The sequence below is a fragment of the Mesoplodon mirus genome, assembly GCF_964341445.2.
Source record: "Mesoplodon mirus genome assembly, chromosome: X".
In the NCBI taxonomy this organism is placed as follows: Eukaryota; Metazoa; Chordata; class Mammalia; order Artiodactyla; family Ziphiidae; genus Mesoplodon; species Mesoplodon mirus.
In genome coordinates, this window is record NC_138981.1 from 28,181,330 (window position 1) to 28,200,724 (window position 19,395).

The 19,395-nt window shown below is 35.9% G+C and overlaps 1 protein-coding gene across 1 annotated transcript in view; it reads left to right on the plus strand.

Moving 5' to 3' along the window:
* The window catches only part of IL1RAPL1 (interleukin 1 receptor accessory protein like 1), a gene marked incomplete at both ends in the record, with an annotated part of 1,118,841 nt that overhangs the window by 829,634 nt on the left and 269,812 nt on the right, over positions 1-19,395 (plus strand). Inside the window, one exon of the mRNA XM_082609629.1 lies at positions 6,555-6,629. Coding sequence (XP_082465755.1) covers positions 6,555-6,629 — 75 coding nt within the window. The remainder of the gene's footprint in view (positions 1-6,554; positions 6,630-19,395) is intronic.

The following is a 19,395-nucleotide window of genomic DNA, read 5'->3' on the forward strand; positions in this document are numbered from 1 at the left end:
TTGATAGATTATATTAAGAGTTACATCCTTGGGAGTATTTGCTTTATCACTTTGACATGACTCCTAGATCAAGGTTATCATTTATATGGTGTTTGTTTGTTCATAAACCACTCTCCCTGCACTCTCTGCTCAGTTGATTTGCCACTCCTTCCTCTTTGAGGCTTCTGAGGTTCCATGGCTCCATTGGGAGTTACCATAATTGTTTGCAACAGAAAGGAGAAATTTTGCCAATCCCAGTGCATTAGAGATAAGTGAAAAGTTAAGCACCTTTCTTCTCCCAAATGGCTTCACCTAGTATACACTCATATTTTCTCCCATCCATTCATTTTTTTTCTCTGAAGGAACATGAGGTTTTGTCTACTTGCTATATATATCAAGAGTGCTATGCTCCACTATTAAGAACTAATGTTAAAACATTCCAGACCAAAGAAAGCAGAACTGAAATCCCATTTTGAGTCATTGAAGCTCTATGAGTAATTCACATTCCGTTGACTTGCTAGGACAATAGGCAGTTGGTTGTCGAGTCTTATAAGTTTAAAAAAAAGTACATGCAGACAGCAAAACAAACCAAAAATCTCCATTGTAAAATGGAGCGTGTTGGTGGGATTGCCACAGAGCGTGTTTTATTGTCAGCTGAATAAATCTGTGAGTATTGTTTTGTGACCAGATTTAGCTGGTAGATTTAAATAGGGTCATAAAGAAATTACCTCTGAGTTTAGCACTCATCACAATGCATCATATATGCGTTCTCATCTCATACATTCTTATGTATAACTCCATGCCTTATTGGTCATCTTATTTGTAATATAGTACTTATTATTTGCAGGTACTTCATAAAGGCTCTTGAAATTGACTCGTGGAGTTATATTTTAATTATGTATCTAGGTTGTAAGCTCTGTGAGGGTTAAAAGCTGTGTTTTGTTTATCTTTGTTTGAGTCCTTTACAATCCCAGTACCTTGCTTGCATATCTAAAAGTCTTCAAAATGCTTTTGTTGAATTGTGTTTTTGAAGGATGGACCAGTTCTCCTGCTATGGAAACTAATGTAGGAAATATTAATGATTCTTAAATTCAGAATGTAAATGCCTTTTGAACCCTTATCTAAATATCCAGTTCATTATTTTACAAACAATATTTTTTTTCTTCTCAGGCTACAAAGAATGCTAAATGCTATTGTCCCAAACTTCGATGGATATCATTAGAACAGATGTATTTTCCATCTAATATAGCCAGGCATTTAATCTGTTATCCTATTTAATCCTTACACCAAGCCATAAGGGGAAAATGTCACATTTTTTATATAAGGAGACTGAGACTTATAGAGTTTAAATTAGTTCTCCAACTTGCCAAACCAACCAGGTCTAACTTCTAACAGTCAGAATTTATTAGACCCATGTCTCCCTGAAAAATACGTGTATTATCTTTCTTACCTTACCATAATGCTTCTAAGAAACAAAGCAGAGAAGACACTACTTAAAATACATTTTGAAAAGTATCTATGATTTTGAAAGAACAGATTTTGTGGTAGGACAATTTTAAGTATCCAAGAAATATTAATTATTCTCAAGAGTATTTGAGGGACTAAACTTAAATTTTAGAGGGATGTCAAAACAAAGGTACACTCATCCTAAATATCTCATATTTCTCTTCTCTTTAAGAACATTAGAAAAATTCAAGAATACTGGACTCATTTCCCTGGTCTCTTGTCACTTTTGCTTTGGAAAATTGGATCCTCTTTTTCACTATTCCATAACCCAAGTGTACATGGCATGGGGAAAAAAGAGAGAGACTTCATCTCTTCATAATTATTTAGGGAACGTTAACATAGGAATTATTCCTATACACAACTTTGTGTATACCGCCTTCCAGATGTTTCTCTAACTAGCAGCTGGTAAGCAAAACAAACGTCCTTTAAATTGTTCCTTCTACTCTAAAGAATGGTTTTGTTGATCAGGACATATTAATAACTCTGTAAAAGATTTTTATTTTAAAATAGAAATAAAGATTTTTAATTTCAAAATGAAAACACTTTTAAAATAACTGTTATCTTTAATGTTGTCAATGGGATATTCTGAAGAATAAAATGAGAGCTTGAAAATATTTTTGTTGGTGGATTCATAGAAATATTTCAATGCATAGGTAGCCAGAGAAACATCTCTACTATAATTGTTGTGTATTTTTTTGTAGACAAAATGTGATTAGGATTTAAAATCAGCCTGTGCTTCATGTCACTACTGTTAGACTTGCTTTATTTTTTCAATGATTTCAGCTTAGTGAGTGTGTGTGTGTGTGTGTGTGTGTGTGTGTGTGTGTGTGTGTGAATGAGAGAGAGAGAGAGAGGGAGAGAGAAGGAAAGAAAGGGTCCCAAAAGGCAAGATGTTTTCTTGACAATAAAATGTTAGTTGGTCTAGTCATGGTCTAATGCTTATAACTTTGTTTTTTATTGTAACTAATTTGTTTGAGTTCCTTCCAGTCGTACTTTTGCCCATGCAGAAAATGAAGAGGGCTTTGTGTTTGTGTTCGTTTTGTTTGGTCATTACCATTCCTGCATTTGTTTGCCAGTTTTGTCTTCTGTCAATTCAATTCAACTAATATTTGTTAAACACCATAAAGTGTCAGAAATATTCAAATAATGGATAATTCAGCACATGTCTTTTCTTTGTGGCAGCACAATTGTTCACCCTCAAATGACTGTGGAGCTATATCTTAGCTATTTTTTTTTATTAGTTTCTGCTTTATAACAAAGTGAATCAGTCATACATATACATCTGTTCCCACATCCCTTCCCTCATGCATCTCCCTCCCTCCCACCCTCCCCATCCCACCCCTCCAGGCGGTCACAAAGCACCGAGCTGATCTCCCTGTGCTCTGCGGCTGCTTCCCACTATCTATCTACCTTACGTTTGGTAGTGTAGGGTAAGCTGTGACAAAGCGAAAGAGAGGCATGGACATATATCTTAGCTTTAATGGTCACCCCATTTCACAGTCATGTGTTAAATCTGTAGTCACCTCTTGTGTTCTCTGACAGTTTCAGTTCATTTTTATCAAAGACAAGTGAATCATACAAGAAACATGCCTCAACAGTATCCCTCTAGAGCATAATATCAGAACTTAGAGGTGACAGATTGCACAGTACGAGTGCTCTGCTGTAGGTTATAGTCACTTATTTGTATGTTTTTGCTCTCCTAACAGATTGCTCACACCTTGAGGGGAATCACTGCACAGGGCTAGTAGTTGCTTGACAGAACTGGGAGGCAAAGATCTAGCAAGGACTCTAGCTTGAATTTGCTCTGTTACCTTTGGCAAACCAGTTGTGCTTTTTACACCTCGGATCTTTGACCTCTAACACAAGGGAGTTGAATTATAGATTTGTCTGGGTATATTCCCAGGAGCGGGGTTGCTGGGTCATATGGTAACTCTAGTTTTCTTAGGAACCTCCATACTGTGTTCCACAGTGGCTATACCAACTTACATTCCCACCAACAGTGTAGGAGGGTTCCCTTTTCTCCACATCCTCTCCGGCATTTGTTATTTGTAGACTTTTTTTAATGATGGCCATTCTGACCAGTGTGAGGTGGTGCCTCATGGTAGTTTTGATTTGCATTTCTCTAATTATTAAAAATATACATGCACCCCTATGTTCATAGCAGCACTGTTCATAGTAGCCAAAACATGGAAGCAACCTAAATGTCCATTGACAGACGAATGGATAAAGAAGATGTGGTACATATATACAATTGAATACTACTCAGCCATAAAAAAGAATGAAATAATGCCATTTGCAGCAACATGGATGCAACTAGAGATTATCATACTAAGTGAAGAAAGTCAGAAAGAGAAAGACAAATACCATATGATATCACTTATATGTGGAATCTAAAATATGACAAAATGAACCTATGTACAAAACAGAAACAGACTCATAGACAGAGAACAGACCTGTGGTTGCCAAGGGGGAGTGGGGAGGGAGAGGGGTGGACTGGGAGTTTGGGGCTGGTAGATGCAAACTATTACATTTAGAATGGATAAACAACGAGGCCCTACTGTAAAGCATGGGAACTATGCTCAATATCCTGTAATAAACCATAATAGAATAGAATATTAATAAAAGTGTATATATGTTTATAACTGAGTCACTTTGTACATCAGAGACTGGCACAACATTGTAAATCAACTATACTTCAATTAAAAAAAATGTAAAAAAAGAAAAAGTAAAAAATTAAGTAAATAAAACAAGGGAGTTGAATCAGCCCAGAATTTTTCACTATTGCCATTATTTTTTAACTTCTGATTACTGTAAGATGTAAAGGCAGAAACCAAAGATATTCCAAAGCCACTATCACAATACCTAGCACATTATAGTGTCCAGTATACATCAGTTGAGTTGAATTGGATTTGGGGGGTTAAAATCTTGGATGGAATACTGATGTATAAGTAAAAGCAGAGCTACTTATATCAAGAGAGGGGTAGGCAGTACAACAAGGTATGGAGTCAAGGCCCTCGGTCCACCCCTTATCTGTATATGCATTTCACCTGCCCAGAGGGGCACTGTGGAAACCATAGGGCTTTAGGGAACACAATTTAAAAATCAAAGAACTTAATAAGCTTGTAATTTTTTCTGGCTTCAACACTTTGATTCCTCTGTTAACTTGGAGTTGCCCCATGAGGATAATATGGAAAGATCTTAAGGATGTAACATTATGCCATGGGGTGGGTGGTGTGTTGGGGTGGAGAACCACACAACCATTTTATATTTCTGAGCAAATGTCCTATCTATGGATTTTATTATCTTTCTCTACAGATATCTTCTTTTATTATAAATCAGTGTGGGATGTGTTTGAACAGGGAACATTTTTCTCAGCTGCTTTCTATAACTGTTGAATTGTCTGCTTGTGACTCAACAATCACAAGCTTTTATAAACGGAGTTAATTTACGAAGAAACAGGTTATTTTGATGCCATATTGCTTTTGAAGTTACCTGAAACCATTTGATAACCAGAGCCTAAGAAATGTGGCTCTTTGACCTATTAATGGTGAACTGGTTTGCCAGCATTTAGTGACTAACCTACTTATTTAGCTATTAGGAGAATAAAAATCTGTTAAGATCACTTTAGGCAAGACATACAAGTACTTGAGGTTAATCAGAGTGATGTCAAATCTTTGAGAAGAATTTCAAAGTGATTTATCTCATCTTATTACCCCAACTTTCCTTTCCCCTTCCTTCCCATCCCTGTGTTAAATATTAATGAAGATGAATGAATAATGCATTCAATTAGTTATGAACAAAAGCTACTGATCTATGTGAGGTTGGTCTTCCAAACCAGGACTCTTAAAACTCACTCCTGTTTTTCGGTGCTGGGATGCATCATCCGTTTGCACTGACTGTGTTTTCTGTTAAGGAGAGATAGAGGTGAGCTGCTGAAGCAGATTGAATTCTTGAATCCTCTGGTGATGAGGATTTGTGGCCAACTCCGGGCACAGCTGTCTAGATCAGCCTTCTGGTTATCAACCAAACTGGCGTGTCCTCCTGGCAAGGAGGGAAGCCCTCAAAGCAAAATCATTTAATTTTTCAATCAATTTCAGCAACCCTTAATTGATCATTTCTGTACTTCTCACAGAGTGGAAGTTGCAGTGACAGATTTCACAGGGACCTGGGCATTTCAGTCAGAGAGGGTGAGGAGGGAGTCTTTAATGAAGGATCACTGACTATTTGTCTAAAGTCCAGATAGTCTAGTTAGCTAGGAATGAAGTATGCAATGGGAAACCTATCTTCAAGATGCTTAATAGCCAACTCTTAGATCTGTACACTGATCATTGATAAATTGATAAGTGCACAGAGCAGTAATGTGTAGAAGCTAAAAATCAAAGACAGTATATCATGCAAATTAGCAATAAGTACTATAAAATGTCATGGAGAATAGTAATAAGGGGTTTTGACTAAATGAAAAGTATTACTTAAAATATAACTTGGTGACTACTTTTATGCATGTTTGAATATGCAGCTTGTATTTGTAGTAATGTAATGCCACATTGCTGCCTCATTTATAGGAGATATATGTGAGAAATACTTAATCTAATTACTAAATTATGGGTTTTGAGGCAATGTGATCCAGGGTAGGGAAACTAGGAATGGGATTAAGAAGAAAGAGGCAATATTATGCCCCCCCCAAAACATTGAAATGCACGATACAGATATCATGTGTATCTTTAATTAACACAGAGAAAATGTAGGGTACCCTGTAAAAAGGAAAGCAAGGTGAAAATTGAAAATATTTAGTGAAGTACAATCATACATTCTTAAGGAATGACCGATCCTGATTCTGTACTTCAACAGTCTCATGTGACTGCCAATTTGGTAGTGTTATATTTGACTCATGTATAATCTAATAGCTTTTCAGCTCGCCTGAAGGTACTACCTGCAATATGTAAGTCATTACTTGGTAGAATGCTTTGACACACTACTCAGAGAATGAAAACTACTTGGGAAAATAAACTGTGTTCTATCCTTCAGTTTATGCAGCATAACTATAAGTCTGTATTATTATTTTTTTTCAGCCCCTCTGACTGATAAACCACCCAAGCTTTTGTATCCTATGGAAAGTAAACTGACAATTCAGGAGACCCAGCTGGGTGAGTAATTCCTTAATTCTAGTTAATACACTTTTCTCATTACGTTCTGACTGTTAATAAGCCTAGATTGTAACCTGGTGTAATACCCTGAGCTAAGCCCATGTTTATTTAAAGGGAGCAAAATTAGAAAATACCAGCAAATATGGCGTATTCCATGCCCCTGGTGCGTGCGTTAGGACTAAGCTGGACATATGGATATAAAAACTCATGTGTTATTTAGATGGTTGTTGAAAAATTAGATGGACTGAAGGGTTTGCTGATGGTATTATTTTGTCATTTTATAAGGCTTGAATTGTTGGATTTTAAAATTTATTTTACTTATTTATTTTTGGCTGCGTTGGATCTTCGTTGCTGCGCGCGGGCTTTCTCTAGTTGCAGCTAGCGGGGGCTACTCTTTGTTGCAGTGTGCGGGCCTCTCATTGTGGTGGCTTCTGTTGTTGCAGAGCACGGGCTCTAGGTGCGCGGGCTTCAGTAGTTGTGGCATGTGGGCTCAGTAGTTGTGGCTCGCGGGCTGTAGAGCGCAGACTCAGTAGTTGTGGCGCACGGGCTTAGTTGCTCCACGGCATGTGGGATTTTCCCCAACCGGGGCTCGAACCCGTGTCCCCTGCATTGACATGTGGATTCTTAACCACTGCACCACCGGGGAAACCCTTGAATTGGTTTTAAAACAGGCAGTGTGGAACTGTTTGACTTATAATACCCACTAATATGTTAAAATACAATTTTTGAAAATTGGGGGAAAGGGTAGAGATTCATTAAAGTAAATGACACTATTACAGTTAAAAATCATTTTTATCCAGCCAAATATAATGGACATTGTGATAGTTAAGTTATGGATAATATATTCATAAAATGTGAGCGAGTGGCTTTTGGTTAAAGGACTGAAACATAAGAATATGTACAGAATATGCCTTGGTAAAAATATCTAGTCCACAAATAAGAATTTTAACATATTTATCTTAGAGTTAAGTCTAGAATTTCTTAGTCTGATTTATCTATCTGTATTCAGTTATACCAAATTATGGGAAATTTCCCCTCTTGTTTATAAATATATACAGCACATTCAGTTATTTTTTTTATTTGAAATATGGTATGCATGTATGTATATATCATAAACTTTAGCAGAAAATTCGTTGTTTTTAGTGGTTTGATATAAAAGGTTATCAAAAGTATAATTTAAACCATATATTCATGTTTGTTAAGGAATTTTTTCTTACATTAACCATTTGAAAGTAGAAATGCATTTAATGAATACAACTATAAAAAAATTCATAGTCCATCCCTTATGTTATCAATGTTATTATTGTTACTGGGGAGAGAGTTTAAATCAAAATGGTAAATCTGTCTTCAAAATGAAGATTACAGACCTGATAATCTTTACTAATAGCACATCCAAAGTTATAGTGCAAAAAGATAAGATGATGGTTTTAGAGACTACAAAATTATCGTAGTCAACAGATTTCCAACATTGGAAATATTCACTCACTTTGAGGCATGAACATATGTAATTTTTATACAAGTCAGGGTATTAATGTTTCTTTGATGATAAACCTAAGGCTTTGAATTAATTCCATATACATGCAAGTAGTTTTATAATTGTCATTATTTTGAGATGGGAGACTACAAGCAGCATTAAAGCCATGCTGTATATGAAACAAATGTATCAAAATTGTATCACGCTCTTTACTCATGCTATGGTATATTGAGGTATATTAGATGTTATTGCTACTTTGAAAAGAAATTTTGAAATATAAAATTTCCTAAGCGGCCATTCTCATACAGACCTTTCAATAACTCCTAGGAAGATATATTTCTAAGAAGTTATGCAAAACTATAAATATCTTGGACCAAGAGGGAGTGGTTTATTGTACCAGTTATCTGTAATGAGCATAGCCAAAATGATATTAATTGTATCTCTTTACTTGAAAAAATGATTCAAAGAATTTTACGATAGATGGTTGCCCATTGGGTTTCCTTATATTGTCCCTGAATTTGGAATAAATGAAATTGTTCTCTGTCTTCTAAAATGTTTTACAGAATGGAATAAATCATTTGTAAAGCTTTCTTTTTTTTCAAAAATTACTTTTTCTTGAACAAAAATTATAAAACCAAATCAAATTGAAAATATGAAAATTTCTTATGCAAATTGGAAGGTTTGGCTGTATATTTGTTTGAAGAAAGATGGGCATGTCTTGATAACAATCAGAATGCTCCAGAAAATACTCTAATTAACTCCTTTATTGTCACTGCTGAAAGGAATACCTTTTAAGCACCAAGTAAACCATAGACATCAACCTGGGACTTGTATTGTTTTACAACTTTTGTTTTATTTTCTAACTCCAGTTCTCAGTGTGATACATCATTTACTAGTTTGAGAAATCTAACCTTAATCCATGAATTTTTGAGCAACAGTTGATTTGAAATAACTACCTTTTAGTGTTGCTACTTTAATAGTATTGGGATAGGTGAACAGCTGATCACAAAGGATAAGTGAAAATAGGAAATAATGTTAAGGACCAAAAAAAAGGAAAGACTCGAGATGCCTAAAATATGTTTGTTTTCTACAATATGTACTTTGATTTTTCACCTCCTTTGGGATTTAATTTTTGCCCTTTCCAGATTTGAAAAAGCTGTTAATTTCAACAGGCTCAAAATGTGTTGTCAAATCCTAAGGAAGGGAACTGAGTGAAGAGTCATGGGCGGGGGAGTAAGGAGGGTGGCCAGGACCAGTGATAGGGAACCTGTAAGTGATGCCTACTCTCATGAGATGGTGAAAATCTCCAACAGAGTTTCATTGACCAAGAGCTTGGGGGTCTGACTCAACATTGTCCTAAATTGAGGGTTAACCTCAGAGGTTAATAAAACTACTATGTGAGTTAATTATAAGAACATTCATTAGAAATTACACAAAGCTGAGTTAATACATGGCTGGTGACCTAACATGAGCATCTTGGCTAAGTTAAACACATATCCATTCACCTGTCCTTGGTAACTAAATCCATCAAATCTCCAGTTTGTGTATGAATATATAAAACATATTAATAATGACTTAGATAAAATCATGAAATGCATAGATTTGTCTTCATCTCCAAATTCTCCTTTCTCTGCCATTTGCTAGCCATGCCTACCTTTCCTTTTCCACATCCCTTTGTGTCTTCCTTTTCTTCCAATTCTTTCATCTTCTCAAAACTGGAAAGATTCTGATAGTGATCATTTAAACTGTTTCAGTGTAGAAAGCAAAAGGCACCAAAAATCAAAGTACTTAGGAAAAAAATAATATAATAGTAACTAAATTCATATTAACCATGTAAATTGGTGGTTTTGAATTTCAGTCAATATGGGGTTATAGCCTAGTATTTCCATTTTAAGTGGCATCTATATGTTATTTCTAAATGTGAAAAAAAAAAACAACCTCTGTCCCTTTTAAACAATTTTCAGGCATCAGAAAATATGTGGACAGAACTTTCTTGGGCAAAAGGCCCAGAAATCACACTGTGCAATTCTGAAGGTCAGTCCAGGGGGTGAGCCTGACTTAGTCTTTTCAGGTGGTTGTAGTCAAGGGAATCAAAAGACAGACACCAATGTCTTGCTGAACTTGAGCCCTGAGGATGTCAATCAGACATATGGCCTTCTTGTGGCCAGGAGCCCATTTTCAGAAACTTCTAGTACAGAGGATGTTATATTCATCATTACCAGACTTTCAAAGAGTAGAAATTCATTCCACCCTTGTCCTAGTAAGACACATTATACTTTGCAACGTAGAATTTACTGAAAATTATCATTAATTACTCATTTAGATATGGGTATTTCTTTATTTAAATTTTGCTTTTTGCTTTAAAAATAATTTTATAGGTTAGTTTTACAGGTTAATTACAGGTAGACCTTTGGGGAAAATACAGAAAAGAATCTTGTTTCTTATACTTCTTATGTTGTAGAAACATTCTGCTCCTATTAAATATTCTGAGAAATACCCCTTTAATGGCTGCATGACATCCATGTGAATGTCCTGTAATTTCACGTATATTGCTGGAAATTTGGATTTTTCCAAATTTCATTATCATAAATAATGATGCAGTTGTCTTTAATCATACATTTTCCCTTGACCTATTTCAACAGGACAGATTGCTAAAAGGAAAATTACTGGGTAAAAGGAAATAATTTCATCAAAGATTCTTGCTACATAATTTCAGAATTCTTATCAGAGTAATACAGACTCTCACTAGAAGTATGTAGTGAGTTTAATAACTTTTAATTTTTTTGATACAATTCATGAAATGATACATCTTTGTAACATAGAGCTCTTGAAGGAAAACTCACTTTCCTTGGGTATCAGAATCACTTCTTCCTTCCCCCTCTTAGCTCCTTCTCTTCATTCATTGAATATGAGTGTGGCCTCTCTTTTTCAGGATTATCCACATTTGGAGAGTTTCAAATAAATCTAGTCCATATTGTTGAAGAAATATAGAAACCTAATCAAATGTCTACAGTCTCTATCCATTTTTTTCTCTTGCTCATCCTAATGCTCAACTGAAAACTTCCTCTAGAGCCTGCGTTTCTTAATATAAGTACACAGTAATTTTGTGATGTGCTCTGGGCATAGGGAATGTCAATAAATACTAATTGACAATAAGGTATACATGCCACAAAGGACACACATCTCCAAATTTTCTGTAAGAAGAAAGTAATGAGACTGAACTGAATAAGCTGCTCAACAATGCTTTTGTTTTTCTTTAATATCCACTTTCTTTTGTTAAGTTTGTTAAAAAGAAAACACATGTATCTGACTGAGTTACAAGGATTCACTAGATGTTAACATCTCAGGGAAAGTGGTTGATGACAGTATTGAAACCTCAAATTTTTAAACATCTGTCCTCGTAAAGGACACACTACACATGTAACTTTATCCAACTTAACTACAGGCTAATTAAAATAAAATGTCACACTAGAACTTAACTAACACATCTTGCCCTGTTACACCATATTATAGTTTGCAGAATTTTAAGTTTCAAGCAGACTGAGGGAAAAATGTCTATATAATAGATCCTGATTGATAATTTTCATGGCAAAAAGTTTTCCTGTTAAATTTTGTTTAATTTACTGTGTTGCTAAAGTAATTAGTTATGGAAATAAATTCTACTTCCATCCTTTATATGTTCTGGAACTGTATATATACATACATATATACATACAGTGCATGGAATGTGTTGTATTACAAATATACCAGTTGAGTTTTTAATCCAAGGAAAATATGTAGGGAGTTATTTTATGGAGTGAAAAATAGCCCTCTAATATTTACTATCTAGTTCTATATTTTCATAGCTGTTATTTTCTTGAAACAGAACACATCCTTTCTGAATAGTTAATTAGGAGGCCTGTTTGTTTCCTTTCTGGAGTAGGGAAGTACTTTATGTCAGTATCCTAGAAACAAAACAATTCAGGTGTTGAATTTGATACCTAATTCTGAAAATGACGTACAATATTGATGATGCTAAAGAATACTTAGTTGCTGAGTTATGCAAGTGATGCAAATATGCCCTTCCTTCCCAGAGGTAAGGAAGTCAGGATTGACCGGGTTTTTCCATCCACAATTGCTCTTCTGGTTGTCATCAGCAAATGTAATGCTGTTGACTTTGGTTTTACTGCTCCCTGTGGAAGATACAAAACATATTTTCACTGACAAACTCATATGAAAAACCATAAAACTTCCCTTTCACTCTGGATAAAAACATTTGTATCCAAGTCTTGATTTTACATGACAAATGATGTACTCGTTGCCCACTTAAGAAAGACATGCAGATCAGCATAGTTCTACTGCCTGAAATAAAGCTTCCTAGACATAAATTAGAGCTTCTGGGCAAATAGACATCATAATTAAAGCATGTAAAGGCAAATACAGACTGGTGTTATAACTGTTTAAACTGATGGCATTCAGGTCTACTCAGTCCAAATTTATTGTGCCAGGATGAATGAAAGTAATAACTCTTGACAGCTGTTGTGGTCTCATATTTTACTCTTGAAACCAAAAACACTTTAAGAATTGTGATTCTAACCTGAAGAGGAATATTTTGATATTAGTATTTATTTAACATTTCATATCCTTAAACAAAAGATGAATCAATTAATGAAGCTAGTATTCATATTCTTAGATCATTATATGGCCTAACTTATATGATATGAATCTCACAGATTCTCAAAATCAGTCTTTCCTTATGCTAGAGAGGAAGAATAGGTTGGGGGAAAATGCAGCTTTGCATGTTTGCTTTAAAAATTGCTAGCTAGGGCTTCCCTGGTGGCGCAGTGGTTGAGAGTCCGCCTGCCGACGCAGGGGACACGGGTTCGTGCCCCAGTCCGGGAGGATCCCACATGCCGCGGAGCGGCTGGGCCCGTGAGCCATGGCCGCTGAGCCTGCGCGTCCGGAGCCTGTGCTCCGCAACAGGAGAGGCCACAACAGTGAGAGGCCCGTGTACGGCAAAAAAAAAAAAAAAAAAAAATTGCTAGCTAAAAACTCACAGATATAGAGAACAAACTAGTGGTTACCAGTGTGGGGAGCGGGGGGAGGGGCAATATAGGGAAGGGAGAGTGGGAGGTGCAAATTGTTGGGTGTAAGACAGGCTCAAGGGTGTATTGTACAACACGGGGAATATAGCCAACGTTTTGGAATAACTGTAAATGGAAAGTACCCTTTAAAAATTGTATAGAATTTTTCTTTAAAAAGGTAAAGAATGGCTAAGTAGCAACGATGAGAGCAAACATACACTATTTTTTTAATAACTTTTACTATTTTTAATGTTAAGTAGCTTATTGCAATTACCCCTCAATCCAGAAAAAAATCAAAACAAATATTTAAAAAATTGCTAGCTAAGCAGAAGTCAGACTTCCTTTTTAAGTGTTACATGCTCGAGGCCTAGTGCCAGGACAGGCTTGAAACCCAAAGAAAGATGGAGATGAAGGTTAGAGCAGCTCCTATGGGCCATTGATTTCTGAACGTTTGGAAGCCAGCTGAAGCACTTGTTAAAATGCTTTAAAAACTGGAATAGAGAAAATGTGAGTCTGCTGGTTCTTACTTTGGAAAAGGGCCAAAAGGGAGAAAAGAAAGGAAGAAAGAAAAAGTGCAAGAAAGAGTGTTGTCACAAAACCAGAGTCTTTTGAAATTCCCAACTCCTGGTGTAGTTTTGGTCTAGTTTGTTGGACACCAACATGAATCATGGAGATTGCTCTTTTGCTATAGCACTGAGAGTACAGTTTTGTTTGTTTGTTTGTGGCCAACTAAGAAACTAGATATGTGTAACTCTTCACAATTCTAGATTTAGAAAACTTACGAAGTGGAGGGACTTTGATAGTTATCAAGTCAAATTCTTCTCTTTAAACTGATGAGAAAACATCAAAAATGACTACGTTTCTTTTTTTTTTTTTTTTTTTTTTTTTTTGCGGTACGTGGGCCTCTCACTGTTGTGGCCTCTCCCGTTGCGGAGCACAGGCTCCGGATGCGCAGGCTCAGCGGCCATGGCTCACGGGCCCAGCCGCTCCGCGGCATGTGGGATCTTCCCGGACCGGGGCACGAACCCGTGTCCCCTGCACTGGCAGGCGGACTCTCAACCACTGCACCACCAGGGAAGCCCCTACATGTTTTTATATCACAAAATTTTCAAAAACAAACATCATCATCACCATCATCATCACCATCATCATTTTTCTTCTTCATTATTATTATGATTATTATTATTTTATTATTTTGGTTACTTATAATAAAGAGGCAGCATATAGCAAAGGTTCCAAATTCAGGTCATTCTGTCAGACAGACCTAGGTGACAATCCAGCTCTACCACTTAGCTCTGCTGTAACCTTAAACAAACAGCCCTCATTTTCCTAATCAATAAAAAAGACACCATGATAATACATAGCTCTGTAGAGTTAGTATGGGTATTTAATGAGATAATGCATGTAAAGATTAGTACATTGCCTGGTATATATTAAGTAGTCAATATGTGCTTGCTGCTGTTAGTTGAGATATTTTAATGCTACACATATATGTATATATGGTGTAGATATAAATATATATAGATATATAGAGAGAGAGAAAGAGGAGAGAGATAATGCTGTATATACAAGATTTCTGAACTACATTTTGAATGTCAATGATTGTTTGATCATGCTTATGTTCTTATTAGAATGTAAGTCTGCTATTGTACAGGATGGATAATATTTTAGACAATTTCCATCTTCCATCTAAGAAAAAATATGAATACTAAATTTTTCTACTTAAATGAGACTTTATCTTAAAGAAATTATTGATTTTAGATTACTTAATTGTTCAACAAATCTATCCAAATGCATACGGTAAGTACTTAGTCATAGCAGAAGAAAATGATACCCGTCCTTTAAAAAATGACCATGTAATGGACACTGTGCCACACGAATTTGTTAATAACCATCAAGAAGAAAGTAAGAGTGAAAAAATTACTTTTTCAACTAAAGGAATTCAGATATAGTATTTCTTAAGACAAGGGACATGAGAATAATTTTACAAAGCAAAGCATCAAACCATTATGCCTGTCAAGTTCCTCCAGAAGGTTTTGGCAATAGTCTTATTCATTTTATAGAAAAATACTGCTTTTCCTCTGACAAGTACTATTATCTTGAAAGTACAAAGCTTGAAAATACAAAGCTTTCTGAGTTGTTCTTAATGATTGAAGTTTACTGCATAGAAAAATGCGGTGAGTATCCTATGTTAACAAGAACTTCTGAATTTGCAAAGTAAATGCCAATTTATCAGAAATAAACCTATCAAAGAACATAATGGTGTAGAATATTAAAAGAGGTTTCAGAATAAGAATATGTACCACATGACTGATGTTCATTAAAATAGAAACTATAAAAAGACCCACATCATTTAAAATTTGAATATAAAGAGAGATGTTCATCCATAAATTTCCTCTTGAATTTTGGCTAAATAACTGAGCATTCCTAAATTATATGCAGACTCTTCATGAAAAATAACTCATGCTTGAATATGATTATAAAAATAGGATACCAGTGTTTTATGGTCTAACGTTAACACACTTAGCATTCCAGTCATACTTTACCAACTTAGTATGTTCCTACAGATTTGTGGGTAAATTGAATCATCATAATTTCAGAGAAGTGTTCCCTTCATTTTTGATTGATCTTTAATTGGTAGTGGCTTAACATGTCAGTTTTAAGAGGCTCTGACCCCCAGTTCTTTTAAGCAGCTAATGATCAATGAAAGATTTATATGCACAAGGGAAGTACTCTATTTAAAGAAACTCTGTGGTGAATAATTTTATATAAGAGTCTTTTTTGTAACTGAATAATCACCCCTATAACTTTTCTCTGTGTTAGTGAAGATTTTTACTTTTTCATAAGATGTGGTTCATTGATATAAAACTGGCAAGTGGTATTTCTAACTAACCCAGATAAAGGATCATCCACCTATCACTTCAATATGGCTTCCTCTTTATCAATGGAAACTGATGTCCCCATTGTGACTTTTTGCCTCCTCCGAGGAAATATTAAATTTAATTAACCAGCCTCAGATCAACAGAAATTCATTTTAATTTAATTCTCAAAAATTGATGTGGTAGGGTAGATTCTTTGAGTAACCAGACTATCTCATGTTCATTTATGACTAAATAGTTTATTTTCATAAGAGGTACATTTTGAAGGCCATCGTACAATCTTATCTGCCTTGATTTTATTGAAATGTATCCAATAGAATGACTGTCCATGGTGTCATTTGTTTTTCCATAGCTATAACTGTTATTTCCAATTTTAAAGAGAGCATTTTGTATTTTGATTCTTCTGGAATTTATATGGACCTTTTCATTACATCATTTTGTTGATTACTTCCTTTTTTTTTTTTTTTTTTTTGCGGTACGCAGGCCTCTCACTGCTGTGGCCTCTCCCGTTGCGGAGCACAGGCTCTGGACGCGCAGGCTCAGTGGCCATGGCTCACGGGCCCAGCCACTCTGCGGCATGTGGGATCCTCCTGGACTGGGGCACGAACCCGTGTCCCCTGCATTGGCAGGCGGACTCTCAACCGCTGCTCCACCAGGGAAGCCCTTCCTTTTTTCTTAATGTATTCCTATGCATTTAATAATGTTTAACTTTTTAATATGAAAGCATATACAATGAAATTTGATCTGTTACTTCATGAATGCCTAAACATTCATGTTTTAAGGTATGCCTAAATGTATGCTCCAAAACATGCCAGATAAGGGACTTCTCTGCTGGTGCAGTGGTTAAGAATCAGCCTGCCAATGCAGGGGACATGGGTTCAAGCCCTGGTCCGGGAAGATCCCACATGCCTCGGAGCAACTAAGCCCGTGTGCCATAACTACTGAGCCTGCATGCTGCAACTACTGAGCCCATGTGCAGCAACTACTGAAGCCCATGACGCCTAGAGCCTGTGCTCTTCAACAAGAGAAGCCACGGCAGTGAGAAGCCCGTGCACCGCAATGAAGAGTAGCCCCCGTTTGCCGCAACTAGGGAAAGCCCATGCGCAGCAACAAAGACCCAAAGCAGCCAAAAATTAATTAATTAATTTTAAAAAAAAAACATGCCAGATAAGCCCAATGCATACAGTATCCAGAAGGTTTTAAAACCTGCGTCTCACAGCAAATTCTCAAGAAGAGGCCTCCTTTGCAATTCACCACACGTAAGCCCAATGTTACTTTCTCAGAGACACTTAAGGATTTTTTTAAATTTTGTAGTTAAGATATATAAATTTTAATTATAGCATATATTATCCAATTGAATAATTAAGAAAAATAAAAGAAAAAAGCTTGATAAAGAGTTTTTAATTTTCCAGTGGTCTGAAGATATCTCCCACTTCCACTTCTGGTCCACAGTGAGCATGAGAGAAAGATTTCAAGTTCCTGAGGCGTCCCGGAAAGTCAGTACTTCCCTCTCCCCTCCCACTACCCCGCAAACTTACAGGCAGGCTACAGGCTTTCTCACTCTTGGAGAATTTTTGTTTCCAGTTTAATAAAAGCAGGGTACTCACCTCAGACTTGCCTGACAAAGAATTGTGTTTATAGAAACTCGGCACCTCTTTGAGTAGGAAGAGAGCAAAGGAAAGTGCATTGCTTTTCTGGAAAAATTAAATTAAATTCATCCTGTCACATCAAGCTATCCCTAGAGATAGGATACTTACAACATGACTTGTTCTAGGAAACATTTGCAAGGCATTTTCATATGTTGTCTCATTTCGTCTTTTCAACAGTCTGTGATGTTTGTATTGTGCTTCCATTTTACAGATTGTGACCGAAGCTTATGTGCTATACTTCTTGGAACATTTCTATACACTAGCGTATTGATTATTGTTTCTTTCTTCACTCCTTTGTTAAATTCTAATTATAAATAAATGCTCTCTTAAATCCATGACCCTTCTGCAATATTTAGAATGATCTCATCTTATCCTTATGGACTACAATATTTAGAATGGTCTCATCCTATAGACTGCTTCATTTTATTTATCCCACTGTTAACAGATTCTGTGTCTCATCAAATAGCACATCTAGTAATAATGCAATTGAATATGAACTTGTCCTTGAAATGTTTCTCAGGGTTTTTTTTTTCCCTATTCATTTGCATGTCTCCTCGATCTGCTTCTGTTCATCTTTGCCTCCTATTTTCTCATTCCCATTTTTTTGTACTTTGCTCTCTCAAGTACATTTTAACAGACATTTTTCTTCCTCTACTCATCTTCAAGCATGAAATTTCTTTTCAAGGCACTTAAGAAAATGGGAGTACTTAGAACATTCATGAACAGAATGTCCCATGAGCTGCAAAAGTTAATGTGAAAAAAGCAGGTAGAAGAGTCAGTTAGTTCATCAGAGTTTTTACTCTTTAAAAACAGCAAGTTATAGTCCTTTCTTAAACAGCAAGCAGAAAGCAAGTGTTCTCATTTCACTTCTTAAAATAGACAAAGTAAAACTAATAATTGGGGCTTCCCTGGTGGCACAGTGGTTGAGAGTCCACCTGCTGATTCAGGGGACACAGGTTCGTGCCCCAGTCCGGGAAGATCCCACATGCCGCGGAGCAGCTGGGCCCGTGAGCCATGGCCGCTGAGCCTGTGTGTCTGGAGCCTGTGCTCCGCAATGGGAGAGGCCACAGCAGTAAGAAGCCTGCGTACCGCAAAAAAAAAAAAAAACCTAATAATTGACTTGTCAGTTTACTGTGACTATTAATTCCCTGTGCCCAGAGTTGGTTTTTGTAAATTTAGGATTCACATTTTCTTTCTGAATATAATTATCTGACTCTACATAGACAAGAAATTTAAAGACTACTGATTGTTTGAGCATTTAAAGTTAAAAACTATGTAGACATTGGTAAATTATCTGTTTAGAAAACCTGTAACAATTAGATTAAAATTAATGTTAACCCAGAAGTTAAATTGGGCTTATGATATTTTTATGACATTTACAGTACATCTTGCACATGGCTTGTAAATATATGTTAACTTTAAAGAACTTGGTAAGGTTTTTATAGAAATGGAGATTCTTTTATAATGTAAATGAATGCTTCATTAACATAACAAAGTAATTTGCAATTTTCCCTATGGGCTGACATTTACTAGGTCAAGGCCCCACAAACAATGGTATCAAAAACCTCCACAAATTGTAAAAATGCTTATATGAATGAAAATAGCATAGTAACTAAGTTAACACTGTTTTAAACTTCAGTGACTAAAAGGACCTAAGCATTAATTTATTTTATTTTCACAACAGCAGAATATTGAAAACAA